The sequence below is a fragment of the Lemur catta genome, chromosome 2, assembly GCF_020740605.2.
Source record: "Lemur catta isolate mLemCat1 chromosome 2, mLemCat1.pri, whole genome shotgun sequence".
Taxonomy (NCBI): Eukaryota; Metazoa; Chordata; class Mammalia; order Primates; family Lemuridae; genus Lemur; species Lemur catta.
Genome location: NC_059129.1, coordinates 62,836,543 through 62,854,169, shown reverse-complemented (window position 1 = coordinate 62,854,169; position 17,627 = coordinate 62,836,543). Strand labels below are relative to the sequence as shown.

Here is a 17,627-nt window from a genome sequence, read left to right as displayed (position 1 = left end):
TTAGTTTTGGTAGATTGTAAGTTTCTAGGAATTTAATCTAAGTTGTTGGTATATAATTTTTCATAATAGTCTAAGTCTTTGTAATTCTGTGGTATCAGTTGTAATACCTCTTAATTTATAATTTATTTATTTGAGTTTTCTCTCTTTTTTCTTAGCATTCTAACTGAAATGAAACAGATATTAAAATACTCTTGGTTCATGCTACAGGGTCACAATTCTGCCTACTTCTCTACCCCCACTGCCATATTTGTTTCAGGAAGACAGAGATACTAGGGCTCAGATTCTTAGCACTAGGGATATTATTTCTGGTATTGTAGAAATTTCATCATTATTTATACTTTTTGGAAAAAAAAACAATGAAAGACAAAAACCAATATGCCTTTTAGAACTTAACTCCTCAAAGTTTGGTCTTTGATGCCTAGCAGAATCAGCATCACCTGGGAACTTGTTAGAAATTGTCTTAGTTGTCAATGTTTTCTGTTAGTTGTAACAGAATACCTGGAACTGGATGATTTATAAAGAAAAGGAATTTATTTCTTACAGTTTTGGAGGGAAGAGAAGTCCAAGGTCAAGGATCCATATCTGGGGCAACCTTCTTGCTGGTGGGGACCCTCTGCAGTGTCCCAAGGCTGCATAGGGCATCACATGGCCAGGGGGCTGAGCATGCTAGCTCAGCTCAGGTCTCTTTTCCTCTTTTTATAAAGCTATCAGCCCCATTCTCAAGATAATCCATTAATCCATGATTAGATTAATCCATTCATGAAAGGCAGAGCCCTCATGACCCAATCACCTCTTAAAGGCCCCACCTCTCAATACTGCTGCATTGGGGATTAAGTTTCAAAGTGAGTTTTTTGGGGAAAAACATTCAAACCATAGCAGTAATGAAGACTCTTCAGGTATAGACTAAACTTACCGAACCAGAATATACATTTTAGCAAGATTGCTAGGTGATTTATCTGTACTTTAACATCTGAGAACTGGAGATGCTAAAGGTTACCTGATCACTCTGAGGACCAAGGCTTTAGAATTTTTTGCTCATAGAAATTCTTTGAGTTATGCTCTCTTATATGGGCTTGCTAATTTACTTCTCTTATTTATTACCTAGGGAATAGGAACCATAGGACTTTAAAAAATGTATTTATCACATTTGCATTGCCTTATATGTGAATTTCTAGAACTTTGGTATACTTTAGCAAATGAAGAGGTTTATTTATTTTTTTTCATAAAAATACTTGGTCCCTTCTACAATCTGAAGCTATTAGATAGGGTCAGGGTATCCATATGTTTAACATATTCCCCTAGTGATTCAAGCAAATGCTAAAACTTGATAAGCCTAATCTTACATGAATTGTACATAAACATATGTACAATTTAGATATCTACAAAACATATTTCTTAAACATACCAGTTTGTTTCAGCGATTACATAACATGGCAATAACATGTGTTTAATGCCCTTTCATCTCTTCTACTTTAATGGTTATCAATCTAGAGTATAATAAAATTAGGGAATTAACTTTAGCCCAAGAATTCTGAAATAATTATATATTACATAGAAATACTGAAGATGTTTTTGGTAGAGGAGCTTAATAACTTAATTTTGAGACTTTTAGGGAGGAAGTTAGTCAAAATTTATTAGTACATGTTGTTGCCATAAAAGCACATCCTTGTGATGACTCACTGAAAATGCTTCTCACTGATAGTTTTGGACATTTATAACTCTGTGCAGAGGGGCTGGCCTAATTTGAAAAATGACAGTGATGCTTTGGACTGATTATTTTTCACTGAACAGATGTAAAGCATTCAGTTTAGTGACCTCAGACAAGTTCATATACCTGAATAATGACACTGCAAATTTAGGCTATTTCTATGACTCGGTAAGTTTACTTGTGCCACTTCCCACTCAACTTCTCCCATCAAAGGTAAAGGTTTCCTGATTTCTTACACTAGAGATTAGTTTTGCCTGTTTTGAGACTTCATATAACTGGAATCGTACTATATGTATTCTTTTGTGTGTGTCTTCTTTCATTAAATAGAATATATTTTAAATGTATTCTTGTGTGGTTTAACAGTTGTTCACTTTTTTTTTTTATTGCTGGGTAGTATTCCATTGTATGACTATACCATACAACTTCTATGTTCATTCTCTTGTTGATAGCATTTGGGCTATTTTTACTTTGGACACATAGGTTGATTCCAAATCTTAGCTATTGTGAATAGTGCTGCAATAAACATGGGAGTGCAGATTTTGATATACTGAATTCCCCTCCTTTGGATATATACCCAGTGGGATTCTGGGTCATATGGTAGTTCTGTTAGTTTTTTGAGGAACCTCCATACTGTTCTCCATAGTAGTTGCACTAATTTAACATTCCCAACCACAGTGTAGGAGGGTTCCCCTTTCTCCACATCCTCGCCAGCATTTATTATTGCCTATCTTTTTGATGAAAGCCATTTTAAGTGGGGCGAGATATCTCAGTGTAGTTTTGGTTTGCATTTCTCTGATGACTAATGATGTTGAGGATTTTTTCATATATGTATTGACCATTTGTATGTCTTCTTTTGAGAAATATCTGTTCAGATCCTTTGCCCATTTTCTCATCAGATTATTTGATTTTTTTCCAATTGAGTTGTTGGAGCTCCGTATATACTCTAGTTATTAATCCCTTGTCAAATGGTTAGTTTGCAAATATTTTCTCCAATTCTGTGGGTTCTCTCCTTACTTTGTTGATTGTTTCCTTTACTGTGCAGTAGTTTTTTGGCTTGATATGATCCCATTTGTCCAATTTTGCTTTGGTTGCCTGTGCTTTCGGGGTATTACTCAAGAACTCATTGCCCAGACCAATGTTCTGAAGCATTTTCCCAATGTTTTCTTGTAGTAGTTTCATAGTTTCAGGTCTTAGATTTAAGTCTTTAATCCATTTTGATTCTTTTTTTGTATATGATGAGAGATAAGAGTTTAGTTTCATTGTTCTGCATGTGGATATCCAGTTTTCCAGCACCATTTATTGAAGAGACTGTCCTTTCCCACTTCATATTCTTGGCACCTTTGTCAAAGGTGTTCACTGTACATGTGTGGATTTATTTCTTGGTTCTGTATTTTTGTTCCATTGGTCTATGTGTCTGCTTTTATGCCAGTACCATGGTGTTTTGGTTACTATGGCTCTGTGGTATAATTTGAAGTCAGGTAATATGATTCCTCCAGTTTTTTTTTTGCTCAGGATGACTTTGGCTATTCTGGGTCTTTTGTGGTTTCTGATAAATTTTAGGATTTCTTTTACTGTTTCTGTGAAATATGTCATTGGTATTTTGGTAGGGATTACGTTGAATCTGCAGATTGGTTCTAGGTAGTATGGATGAACATTTTAACAATATTGATTGTTCTAATCTATCAGCATGGAATGTGTTTCTATTATTTTGTGTCCTATTTAATAACTTTTGTCAGTGTTTTATAGTTTTCATTATAGAGATCTTTCACTTCTTTGGTTAAGTTTATTCCTAGCTATTTTATTTTATTTTTAGGTATTGTAATTGGGATTACTTTCTTGGCTTCTTTTTCAGAATTTTTGCTGTTAGCATATAGAAAAGCTACTGATTTTTGTATTTTGACTTTGTATCCTGTGACTTTACTGAATTTGTTTATCAGTTCTAATAGTTTTTGTGGAGTCTTTATATTTCTCTATGTATAAGGCCATATCATCTGCAGACAAAGATAATTTGACTTCTTCCTTTCCAATTTGGATGCCATTTATTTCTTTCTCTTGTCTGATTGCTGTAGCTAGAACTTCCAGTACTATGTTGAATAACATTGGTGAAAGTGGGCATCCTTGTCTTGTCCCAGATCTTAGAGGATAGGCTTTCAGCTTTTCCCCTTTCAGTATATTAGCTGTGGGTATGACATATATGGCTTTTATTGTGTTGAGGTAAGTTCCTTCTTTATTCAGTTTCTTTAGTTTTTATCATGAAGGGATGTTGAATTTTATCTAATGCTTTTTAAGCATCAATTGAAATGATCATATGGATTTTTTGCTTTGTTCTATTGGTCTCATGTATCACATTGATTGATTTGCATATGTTGAACCATCCTTACATCCCTAGTATGAATCCCATTTGATCATGAGAATAATCTTTTTAATGAGTTGTTGAATTTAGTTTGCTAGTATTTTATTGAGGATTTTTGCATCTATGTTCATCAGACATATTGACCTACAATTTTCTTTTTTTGTTATGTCTTTGTCTGGTTTTGGTACCAAGGCCTCATAGAATGAGTTTGGGAGTAAATCCTCCTCCTAGAGTTTTTGAAATAGTTTAAGTAGGGTTTGGTATTAGTTCTTTGAATGCTTGGTAGAATTCAGCAGTGAAGCCATTGGGTCCTAGGTTTGTCTTTGATGGGAGACTTTTTACTACTACTTCTATCTCATTACTTGTTATTGGTTTCTTCAGGTTTTAGATTTTTTCTTTGTTCAATCTGGGTAGGTTGTTTGTATCTAGGAATTTATTTCATCTATGATTTCCAATTTATTGGCATATAGTTGCTCACAGTAGTCTCTATGATCCCTTGAATTTCTGCAGCATCAGTTGTAATGTCTCCCTTTTTTATCTCTGTTTTTTTTTTTTTTTATTTGGTTCTTCTCTCTTTTTTTCTTAGTTTGGCTAATGGTGTGTCAATTTTGTTTATCTTTTTACAAAACCATTTTTTCATTTCATTGATCTTTTGTATTTTGTTGGTTTCAATTTTATTTATTTTTGCTCTGATCTTTATTTCTTTTCTTCTACTAATTTTGTATTGGCTTGCTCATGTTTTTCTAGTTCTTTCAGTTACATCATTATGTTTTTTATTTGAAGCTTTTCTACTTTTGTGACATAGGCACTTATTGCTGTAAGCTTTCCTCTTAGTGCTGCTTTTACTGTATCCCAAAAGTTTTGTTATGTTGTACTTTCATTTTCATTTGTTTCAAGAAAATTTTTTTGAGAATTTAAAAGATTTCCTTTTTAATCTCCTCATTGACTCACTGGTCATTGAGGAGCATATTGTCAAATTTCCACATGTTTATATAGTTTCTAATGTTCCTGTAGTTATTAAATTCTAGTTATATTCCACTGTGGTTAGAGAATACTTGATATGATTTCAATTTTTTTTGACTAATTTAAGACTTGTTTTGTGGCCTAACATATGATCTATCCTTGAGAGTGTTCCATGGTCTATAGTACATATTAAGTTCAATGTTTCTTTGTTAATTTTCTTTCTGGATGACCTGTCCAATACTGAAAGTGGAGTGTCAAAGTCTCCAACAATTATTGTTCTGGAGTTTGTCTCTCCCTGTAGTTCTGATAATATTTGCTTTATATATCTGTATGCTCCAGTGTTGGGTGCATATATATTTAGAATTATATCCTCTTGCTGAATTGACCCTTTCTTCTTTATAGAATGACCTTCTTTGTGTCTGTTTATAGTTTTTGTCTTGAAATCTATTTTATCTGATAGAAGGGTAGCTATACCTGCTCTTTTATGGTTTCCATTTGCTTGTAATATCTTTTTCCATTTCTTTATTTTCAGTCTATTTGTGTCTTTATAGATGAAGTGGGTTTCTTGCAGGCAACATGTAGTTGGCTCTTGCTTTTTTATCTATTCAACCACTCTATGTCTTTTGATTGGAGAGTTTATTCTATTCACATTCAATGTTGTTATTAATAGGTAAGGACTTATTCCTGCCATATTGTTATGTTATTTCTGGTTGTTTTGTGATCCTCTTTTTCTTTCTTTTTTCCTTCCTGTCTTTCTTTGTTAAAAGCAATTTTCTCTGGTAGTGTGTTTTAATTTCTGGTATTTTATTTTTTTGTGTATATGTTGTAGGTTTTTTTGATTTGAGATTACTATGAGGCTTGCAAAAACATTTTATAAACAATTATTTTCAACATTTGGCAACTCTGCTTACAAACAAACAAACAAAGAAAAATCTAACAGAAATTTTACCCTTTATCTCCATCTCCCTTGATTTTTAACTTTTTGTTGTTTCTATCCATATCTTTTTATACTATGTATCTCTCAAAAAGTTGTTGTAGTTATATTTGGTAGTTTTATCTGTTAGTCTTCCTACTCAAGATATAAGTGGTTTACAAAATGCAATTATAGCAAGAGTATTTTGTATCTGTATATTTACTGATACCAGTGAGTTGTATAACTTCAGATGATTTCTTATTGTTCTTTAGTGTCGCTTCTTTTTTTCAGATTGAAGAACTCCTTTTATTATTTCTTGAAGGACAGGTCTGCTGTTGATGAAATCCCTCAGCTTTTGTTTATCCAGAAAAGTCTTTATTTCTCCTTCATATGTGAAGGATATTTTTGCAGAATATAATATTCTAAGGTTAACATTTATTTCCTTCAGCACTTTGAATATGTCATGCCACTTTCTCTTAGCCTTTAAGATTTCCATTGAGAAGTCTGCTGCCAGATGTATTGGAATTCCTTTATATTTTACTATTTTTTTCTTTATTCTTGCTTCTCTTAGGACTTTATCTGTTATCTTTGGGAGCTTGAATATTAAATGCCTTGAATTTGTTTGGTGTTCTATGACCTTCTTGTACCTGAATATTGATATCTTTCTGTAGGGTTGGAAAGTTCTGTGTTATTATTTCTTTGAACAAATTTCCTATCCTAATTTCTCTCTCTTTACCTCCTCTTTAAGGCCAATAACTCTTAGATTGGCTCTTTTGAGGCTATTTTCTAGATATTATAGGTGTGCTTCATTCTTTCTTATTCCCTTTTCTTTTTTCTCTTCTGACTGTATTTTCAAATAGCTTGTCTTCAAGCTTACCAATTCTTTCTTCTGCTTGATCAATTCTGTTGTTGAGACTCTGATGTGTCTCTCAATTTATCAGTTGAATTCTTTTTTATTTATTTATTTTTTCTTTCTGCATATTATGGGGGTACAAATGTTTAGGTTACATATATTGCCCCTGCCCCCCCAACCCTGAGTCAGAGCTTCAAGTGTGTCCATCCCCCAGATGGTGTGCATTGCACTCATTATGTATGTATATACCCATCCCTCCTCCCCGCTCCCATCTGCCTGACACTTGATAAATATTATTTCTATGTGTGTACTTAGGTGTTGATCAGTGAAACCAATTTGATGGTGAGTACATGTGGTGCTTGTTTTTCCATTCTTTGGATACTTCACTTAGTAGAATGGGTTCCAGCTCTATCCAGGAAAATACAAGAGGTGCTATATCACCGTTGTTTCTTATAGCTGAATAGTACTCCATGGTATACATATACCACATTTTATTAATCCACTCATGAATTGATGGGCATTTGGGTTGTTTCCACATCTTTGCAATTGTGAATTGTGCTGCTATAAACATTTTTCGAGTGCAGATGTCTTTTTTATAGAATGTCTTTTGTTCCTTTGGGTAGATGCCCAATAATGAGATTGCTGGATCAAATGGTAGATCTACTTATATCTGTTTAAGTTATCTCCATATTGCTTTCCACAGAGGTTGCACTAGTTTGCAGTCCCACCAGCAGTGTATGAGTGTTCCTATCTCTTCTCATCCACGCCAACATTTCTTGTTTTGGGACTTTTTGATAAAGGCCATTCTTACTGGAGATAAGTGATATCTCATTGTGGTTTTATCAGTTGAATTCTTAAGTTCCAGAATTTCTGCTTGATTTTTTAAAATTTCAATGTCTGTATTAAATTTCTCTGATTGGCTTCTGAATTTATTCTCTATGTTGTCTTGAAATTCATTGAGCTTAGTCAGGACACCTAGTTTGAATTCTTTGTCTGAAAGTTCACATATCGTTATCACTCCATAAATTGGTCACTGGTACCTATTTAGTTCATTTGGTTTGAATTCATCCTTCCTGATAAGGCTTTCCAGATATTCAAAGGAAATCAAGTGTTGTGATCTACTCTTTAGTCACTGCAGCCATACCAGCACTGGGGGAACTCCAAGCCCAATAATGATGTGATTGACTCTAGCTGACTTTTGGCGGTACTACCTTGGAGGACTTGGGTAAGATATGGGAGGATTCCCTGGATTACCAGGCAAAGTATCTAACTCTCTTCCCTCACTCTATCTGCTGAGCTGCTGAAATTGGGGGAGGAGTTGTGTGGGCACTCCTTCATGACTGCCAGTGTCAGGTCACACCTAAACCCAGCCCAGTCTCACCCAAAGCCCATGGTGACTGTTGCCCGGCTAACTCTGATGTTTATTCAAAGCCCAAAGGTTTTTTAGTCAGCAGGTGGTGAATCCTACTAGGACTGAGTCTTTCCCTTCAGGGCAGCATGTTTCATTCTGGCCGAAGGAGGGTCCAGAAATGCCATCCAGGAACTAAGGCCTGGACCTAGGGACTTCAGGAGTCTCCTTGGTACTTTATTTTATTGTGGCTGAGCTAATACCCAAGTTGTAAAACAAAGTCCTCTGAATTCTTTCCTTTGCCCAAGTGGAATAAGACTTTCCTAGAGCTCTACTGTGTGGAGTTGGGGGAGGGCTGACACAGGCACTGGCTTGGCCACCACTGCTGGTGTCTCACTGGGTCATGTGGACCCCAAGTCCACTGTCCCCAACCAGCATAGTCACAAGAATTTCCCAAGGATCGCAGCTTTTGTGAGGACTGCCTTATGAACTTAGTTGAGGCTCCAGGCTGCTTTTTTTCAGTTGGTTGTGGGGCTAGCTGAAACTTGGGTTTTGGGGTGGAGGATTTCCCTCTGGCCAGCTGGTCTAAATGTTCCCTCTGTGGGCATTGGCAGAATTCTGCCCTGTGCTGTGTTCCCCTGTGCCAGGGTGGCTCTGAGTTTCAATGCAAAGTCCCACAGTCACTTCACTGTCCTTCCCCCAGGCACAGAGATTCTCTCTCCACTTGGTGTGCTAGTGAGGCACTGCTGGGGGATGCAGGAGGTATGGGAGAAGCAATGCAAGGTTGTCTTTTCTGCCCTCTTCAGTTCCTCTTTCCTTGATGTAATGTTAAAGCCAGGTGGTAAGATTGCTCACCTGATTTTGGTTCTTCTGGAGGTGCTTGCTTGGTAGGGTAGTTGTTGAATTTGGTGATCATATGGAAAGACAATAGCTGGAGGTTTCTGTTTGGCCATCTTGCTACATCCCCTTCTGGTCATCATCTTTTATGTATATTGCTAGATTTGATTTGCTAATATTTTCTTACAGATATTTACATTATTGTTTACAAAGGATAATGAACAAAGATAATACATTATCTTATAATACTGTTGTCTAGTTTCTTTATTAGGGTTATATTGGCCTCATAATAAAGTTGAGACAGAGTTCACTTCTCATCTATTTATTTAATTTCATTTAATGAAAGAGATTTTTAAGATGGGTGTATACCTACATGATGAGTACGTTGCGCACCATCAGGGGAATGGTCACACTTGAATGTTCTGACTCAGGGGGGGGATGGGGGTGGGGGGAGGGGATGGGGTTATAACTACATGATGAGTGCAATGCGCACTGTCTGGGGAATGGACACGCTTGAAGCTCTGACTCGACGGGATGGGTGGTACATGGGCAATATATATAATGTGAACTTTTGTACCCCCATAATAAGCTGAAATAAAAAAAAATTCTTTTCTTTAATATTTGGTAAAGATAGTCATAGAAATTTCTGGTGAAGCTATCTGTACCTGAGGTTTTCTTTGTGGGAATTTTTTTGGTTAAAAATTCAACAACTTTAATAAATAATTGGAGCAGTTTCAATAAGTAGTACTTTTCATGGACTTTGTCCATTTTATCTGTCTACTTACTATCTTTTTAGTGTCTGTAGGATCTGTAGTGGTGTCCCCTGACTTGTGTAATTTATGTTTTCCCTTTTGTTTGTTGATTATAGTTGCTAGGGCTTATCAGCATATTTATTTGTTCAGAGTTAACTTTTTACTTTCTTTTTAAAAATTTGTTTCAATTTTATATTTCATTGATTATTTCTTTTACTTTTTGGGTTTAATTTGTTATACTTTCTCTAGCTTCTTAAAGTGGAAGCTTAGATATTGATTTGGCATTTTTCTTCTTTTCTAATATATACATTTTTAGCTAAACTTTCTAAGCACTGCTTTAGCTGTATCATAAAAATTTTTACTTTTTAAAAAATTATTACGTTTGAAACATTTAAATATCTCTTTGATTTTTTTAAAAAATCATGGATCATATAGAAGTATGTTGCTTAATTTTCAAGTATTTGGGGACTTTTACAACTGAAAATATGTAGGACAACTACAGATCCTACAGATAATAAAAGAATAATAAGAAGACAGTTGAAATGGACCAAATTATAGAGAAATGCTTTATTGAAACTGATCCAATTATCTATTAAATAAATTGAATTTTTAATAATAAAAAACTTTCCTAAAGAGACAACTCTGGGTCCAGATAGCTTCATCAATATGTTCTAATTAAATAACATTTGGTTAGTGAACATAATCTGTATGGTTTTTATTTTTTTGAAATTTGAGACTTTTTTTCTCCAGTATTTAGTCTCTTTTGGTGACTATTTCATATGCATTACAAAACAATGTGTATTCTCCTGTTGTCAGTTAGAGTGTTCTATAAATGTCAGTTAGGTCAAATAGGTTTGGTAGTACTCTCCAAACATGTTCCATTACTGTTTTTTTGTCTATTCAGTAATACCAAAAGCTGTATGTTAAAATCTCACATTATTTTTTGAATGTGTCTATTTCTTTTTTGTTTTTTTTTTTCATTTTTGTTTCATGTATTCAGAAACTTTAATATTAAATGTCTATGCATTTAGAATTTTTATCTTTTTCTGATTGCTCACTTTATTACTGGGAAATTTTTATCTAAAATTCTTATTCCTGTCCCTCTATATGTAATGTGTCTTTTTTCCTCTGGCCAGTTTTAGGGATTTTAAACTTTTATTTTGATTCTCAGTTGATTGAATATGATGTACCTAGGTTTGATTTACTTTGTATCTTGCTTGGGGTTTGTTGAACTTCTTTGACCTGAAAGTTGGTGGCTTTCATCAATTTGGAAAATTCTTGGCCATGTCTTTTCAAATGTTTCTTCATTCTGTTTTTTCCTTCTGAAAAATGTGTAATTACTTATATGCCAAATCAAGATCATTTAAATACTTTTGCATAAGTTTTAGATGCTCTATTCCTTTTATCACTCTTTTTTCCCCTTGATCTATCTTCAAGTTTACTGATCTCTTCTTCCAATAATATGCAGGTAAGCCCATTGTAAAAATTATTTTGGGATATATTTTTCATTATAAGAATTTCTGTTGATTTTTTTATAGTTTCCATCTGTCTTTTGAAATTTCCCATATTTTTACACATCATCCATCTTATTAACTAGATCCTTTAACATATTTATCATAGCCATTTTACAAACACTTTTTGATACTTCTGATATATTTAGATAATTTCTGAATGTGCTTATACTGAGTGTTTTTCTCCTGATCAGAAATCAAATGTTCTTGCTTCTTCTCACATCTCAGGAGAAACTTGAGAGGTTTCTTTCAGCTTGTCAGCATGGTCTCCAGCTTTTTAGATTGCTGGGGAGTTCTATATTTCTCTTTAGTCCTTTTCTTGGCTTTCTGCTTTTTTGAAATCTCTCTCTTCACTACAGTGAAAGGCTGGAGTGCCTTGGAGGGACTTCTTTCAACTCTGTTGCTGTTACTCCAGCCTTCAGCAATCCACTGCTTTGTATTTGAGGAAGTCTCTGGGTACCTGGACAGGAGAAGGAAGGGAGTCTCTGAAGGCTGTTCCATATTGTTCTCAACCTTCTGTGTACTACTTTTCTAGTTGATGTATTTAGTTAAGGCTCATGGGGAAGAATTGCTGGGTGAGGGCACACCTGTTCTGTGGCTGGGATTCCTCAGGATTCTAATCTGTTACACCAGCTTTGAGTGTTATCTCATATACTATGGCAGATTCCTTCCCAGGAGGATTTCCCTTCCTGACAGGAATGAAAACAGTTGTGAATCTCTTCTAGCATGCAAAAGGTTAATAACTTTTAAAATTTAATTCATTTAGGTTTCTTTAAATTCTTTTTGTTTCTGCTGTATTTAAAAAAACTATGGATTTGTAGCTTACCTGGTATGTTCTCACTATTGCAAGTGAAGATCTCTTGCAACTTTCCACATTCTAACTAGAAATAAAGACCTTGGACTAATTTTAGAAGGTATATTAAGGTCATATGAATGAGTATTTATGAATGAAATAAGACAGACATTAATGCTTATATTAATAATTATACCTCATTTTAAAAATTAAGTCTTATCACTCAAATATTAATATTGTCACCAGATACCCTCTGAGTGTTCCTTGAAGGCAAATTGCAAATTAATATTTAAAAGAAAAATATTGGCCAGGCATGGTGGCTCACACCTGTAATCCTAGCACTCTGGGAGGCCGAGGCAGGAGGATCGTTTGAGCTCAGGAGTTCAAGACCAGCCTGAGCAAGAGTGAGACCCGTCTCTACTAAAAATGGAAAGAAATTATCTGGACAACTAAAAATATATATAGAAAAAATTAGCCGGGCATGGTGGTGCATGCCTGTAGTCCCACCTACTTGGGAGGCTGAGGCAGAAGGGTTGCTTAAGCCCAGGAGTTTGAGGTGGCTGTGAGCTAGGCTGATGCCACTCTAGCCAGGGCAACAGAGCAAGACTCTGTCTCAAAAATAAATAAATAAATAAATAAAAAGAAAAATATTTGCTACCATTCAGATATTAAAAAGAATGTAGCCGGGCGCGGTGGCTCACGCCTGTAATCCTAGCTCTGGGAGGCCGAGGCGGGTGGATCGCTCGAGGTCAGGAGTTCGAGACCAGCCTGAGCAAGAGTGAGACCCCGTCTCTACTAAAAAATAGAAAGAAATTATCTGGCCAACTAAAAAATATATATACAAAAAAATTAGCCGGGCATGGTGGCTCATGCCTGTAGTCCCAGCTACTCGGGAGGCTGAGGCAGTAGGATCGCTTAAGCCCAGGAGTCTGAGGTTGCTGTGAGCTAGGCTGATGCCACGGCACTCACTCTAGCCCGGGCAACAAAGTGACACTCTGTCTCAAAAAAAAAAAAAAAAAAAAAAAAAAAAAAAAAAAAAATAAAAAGAATGTGATAAAGCTCCACAGGCTATGCCAAAAAAAAAAAAAAAAAGCAATTCTAGTAAATGTTTTGAGCAAAGCTCAAAGTTTCAGGAAAAGTGTACACTTTTTCCAAGACAATTATGAATGTAAAGACTTACCATGGTCTTCTTCAGCTTCTATATTATATTCTTTCATTAATATATTTAAAATTTGTCTATTTTAGAAACATCTAAATTGATTCTAAGGATAATCATAAAATTAACTATGCTCCAACTGGGTATTGTAATGTAAAAATTTTAATGTATGATGTCTAGGTGTTTGTCTTTATCTAATTTGTTTAACTTTCCCTTTTTTCTTTTTTCCTAGGAATCTTAAAACTAAAGCATTAGGACAAAAACAGAAACATGGCTCACCATATTACATTTCTTTGCATAGTTTTGGTCCTGCTTCTCCAGAATTCTGTGTTAGCTGAAGACGGGGAAATAAGATCAAGTAAGAATTATCAGCATTGTTCCTTTGTGTGATCAATAAGTTTATTCTGGAAATCAAACTAGGGGAGTTCAAGCAATGGTTTTAAGGATCTCATTTTTATTGTCTTTGATGCTCTAATTCCCTAAAATAAATGAATTACTATGTTATTTGTAACAGAGAGAAAAAGCTTCCCTCAGATAATTTTGAGGTGACTCTATGGTAATAGTTTGTTCAATAAACTATCAAGCATCGGAGTTAGCAGTCTGGTATTGAGTCCATCCATGTTCAGCCACTTTTGAGCTGCATGATGTAGAGATAAAGAAAGTACATGCCCTGTAGGTTGGTTATCAGGACTAAATGAGATAATGCATGTAAATGGCTTAGTACATCTCAGTAAATGCCAAATATTATTACCTGAAAGGAAAGCTTGTACTAGAGATAAAGATCTGTATTAATTGTAGTTCTGCTACCCAGACCGTCATTTACAGATAGCATGCTACTTTTTAGAAGTTTTATCATATTCACCTTTTAAAACTTGTAAACATAAACATGCTACTATAAATTAACTGTGGTTTCTATGATATTTAAATCAGATGGTTTGACAATTGATTCAACTTGACTGAAAGCCTGTTGAAATGATAATACTTAATGTTTGCATAACACTTTTATACTTTCACCTACCCAAGCACTCTACAAGGTAGAGATAACTTTTTTCTGGTTCCATTTTCTTCTGAGTGGGAAGAGGGACTCACAAAATTTAAGGGGCTTACCTAGAGTCATACAGCTTGTGAGAATAGTAACTAGTATTTGAATTATGCTTTTGATCTTCAATCCCATTCCTTTTCTATGATGCCATTCATCTCTATATGGAGGAAGTCCCTTGGAGGGGTGTTATGTCTGGGGCTTATAAATGGCAATACTTGTGTACCCATGCTCTTGGCTAACCTTACAGTTATGAAATAAATGCTCTATGGCTCTGTGACAGGGAGAAGGGTAGGAAGGGCCAAGAATAACCTGTAAGAGCTAGAACCACTGAATCAGGTGGCACACAAACACTGTCAGGTTCAGATAACAATGAATCTCATTATTTTGGAAGGGCCAGCATTGAAGAGCTCTGTAAACACAACTTCTCTGTCCTTTTGTCTTCTCCCAAATCCCCCAATAAAAGCATAACCCTTTAATCCCAGTCCAACTTCCAAAAATAACAGAAGAATTACATTCCCTTGGGTTAGCAAATTTGCCTCTGGGCAGAATGCCATTTCTGCTGTCCCTGCTCTGAACTTTGGCAGTGGCCACCATGGGAGAGGTTGTTGGAATTGTGTCCCTTACACCCTTCTGAGGATACCACCACCTGCTGGAGAGCATCTTGGGAATAATGTCATAATCCTACAGTTACATTTTTGAGATAAACCCATGTTTTGGAAATTCTTTCTTCTTTTGTAACTTTTTAGCTGTTATAAATATTCACCTACCAATAATGTTTATTTTTGCTAGTGACTGTGATGAGTGAATTAAGATAACTAAAACTGGGACTTCTTATGAGCCTTTTCAACATTCTAGATATGTAAATAGACATAGATAAGGGAAGGGAAAGGAAGGGAAAGAGAAAAAAAGATTGATTTACTCCTAACGAATTGCAGAAATACTAAGAATATTAATTGCCACCAGACATTTTTTCTCTACTATCATCCTTTGCAATTATGATATTGTATTTGCAAATATGTACAGGAAATAAATCAACTTATACCTTTAAATTGGCCATCTGATTACTACTTCAGGGACACCATTAATGTGAACAAAAGCATGAGACTTAAAATTGGCTGTCATATTACCTTTCTGTGCTAAATCCAAAACAAGGCATAAATATGGAGTTATCATATGGGCCATAAGCAATAGCTATTTTTGTTGCTTTGAGTGTAGAAGTTAAAGAAGGAGAAAGCAAATACAGCTCTTCCTTTCCATGCACTCTGCTGGCCATTCCAAACTACTGGCATTGCCCAAACAAACCAGTTTGTTAGTCTATGTTTGTCTCTCATCTCTGGGTCTTTGCACTTGCTATTGCCTTTAGTTAGAAGTCCTCCTCTTCACCTGGCTAAAGCTCTGGTTTCAGGTCTTTCATTGCCTGTCTGCTTTCCATAAAACCTTTCCCGACCTTCCACAGTTAGGTTGTAATGCCCTCCTAAATGTTCTCATGCACGATATTTTTACTTTTCCTAACCGGTCAGTTGGCTGTCTTACTAGACTGAGCTTTCTGAGCTATATATATATTTGAACACAGACCTAGTGTGCTGTCAGGTACAGAGTAGGTATTCAATATACATATACTCAAAGAATGAAATAAGGTTAGAGGCATGCTGTGTGTACTATAGAAACAAGAAAGTTAAGAAGATTTTTTTTCTTTTTCTCTTCACAACTGCTTATCACTTGTTTAGGTGTAACTTGAACCAAAAATTGTCCTTTTTTCCCCGATAGAACTCTAAGACATACTCACCGCAAGTGTTTCCTGGTATCTTAAAAGAAGAATCTTTATCTCTACACAGCAAAAAATAGCTGTAAATCCTTGAACATAGATTCACTTAGCACAAGCTGAGATTTTGACTATAATATTGGCTGAAGATGACAGATCAGACCTTTAGAAAATCATCTAGGATGAAATGCAAGAGTTGACACTTTTGTGATCACAGTTCATTTAACTTTTGTCAACTATATCAAAGGACCTATAATTTTATTGGCTAGTTGAATCCTGAAGTTGGCAGGAGATTTGTTTTAATTTTTTTTCTCCCTATTCATTGGTTTATATATTTTTTGTAAATATTTAAGGTCAGCTTAGACTAAACATATTCCATTAATGACTTAAAACAAGCAATGATATTAGTGTATAGCTTAAAATCATGTATTTAAAGCCTCCTCCCCTTTTGCTTTTCATATATAAGATGTGCTCTGATGGTTTTCTTTTGTACTTAGGTTGTCGTACTGCTCCAACAGATTTAGTTTTCATCTTAGATGGCTCTTATAGTGTTGGCCCAGAAAACTTTGAAATAGTAAAAAAGTGGCTTGTCAATATCACAAAAAACTTTGACATAGGACCGAAGTTTATTCAAGTTGGAGTGGTCCAGTATAGTGACTACCCTGTGCTGGAGATTCCCCTGGGCAGCTATGATTCAGGAGAGCCTCTGACAGCAGCAATGGAATCCATACACTACTTAGGAGGAAACACAAGGACTGGGAAGGCCATTCAGTTTGCACTCGATTACCTTTTTGCCAAATCCTCACGATTTCTGACTAAGATAGCAGTGGTGCTTACGGATGGAAAATCCCAAGATGAAGTCAAGGATGCAGCAGAAGCAGCAAGAGACAGTAAGATAACCTTATTTGCCATTGGTGTTGGTTCAGAAACAGAGGATGCAGAACTTAGAGCTATTGCCAATAAGCCCTCATCTACTTACGTGTTTTATGTGGAAGACTATATTGCAATATCCAAAATAAGGGAAGTGATGAAGCAGAAACTTTGTGAAGGTAAGCCTTAATATAATTTGGAAACAATTAATACTTTCTTACATTTTGCTATAATCTGTTCATCAACACTGGTGTAGATAGTTATATTTAAAGCCAAATTATATTGTTAGGATTGAGATGAGCATAAATCTTTATGTTATGTTTATTCTGGATAACTTTTGGTTTTAGAAACAATTACTTACAAAAATGTAAATATGGACAATACAATATTTTATTACATTTGCTTTTCCTTTCAATGACAATATATCCATTATGGAGATGGTAGAAAAAAAGAAGAATGAAAAAATATGTAAACCACACATAATCATATTGCTCCTGTTAATGAGTTTTTCTGTATTTTTCATTTTAGTCTTTTTCCTTTTTTCCCCCAGTGTATCTTAGAGTTTATCCTTCTATCTAAATCAGGATACTATTGTATATATAATTTCATACTCTATTTTTATATTATTATATACTCTATTGTATATGTAATTTTTATATTCTATCAACATGATAGCAGACATCTAGTATAATTTGTTTAAACATTTCCCTATTTTTGTACATTTAGTTTATTTCTAAATTTTGCTAACATAACTAACAGTGAATAT

The 17,627-nt window shown here is 35.0% G+C and overlaps 1 protein-coding gene across 1 annotated transcript in view; it reads left to right on the top strand.

Moving 5' to 3' along the window:
* The window catches only part of COL21A1 (collagen type XXI alpha 1 chain), a 189,192-nt gene that overhangs the window by 53,338 nt on the left and 118,227 nt on the right, over nucleotides 1-17,627 (top strand). Inside the window, exons 2-3 of the mRNA XM_045543782.1 lie at nucleotides 13,420-13,545; nucleotides 16,489-17,040. Coding sequence (XP_045399738.1) covers nucleotides 13,458-13,545; nucleotides 16,489-17,040 — 640 coding nt within the window. The 5' untranslated portion in view covers nucleotides 13,420-13,457. The remainder of the gene's footprint in view (nucleotides 1-13,419; nucleotides 13,546-16,488; nucleotides 17,041-17,627) is intronic.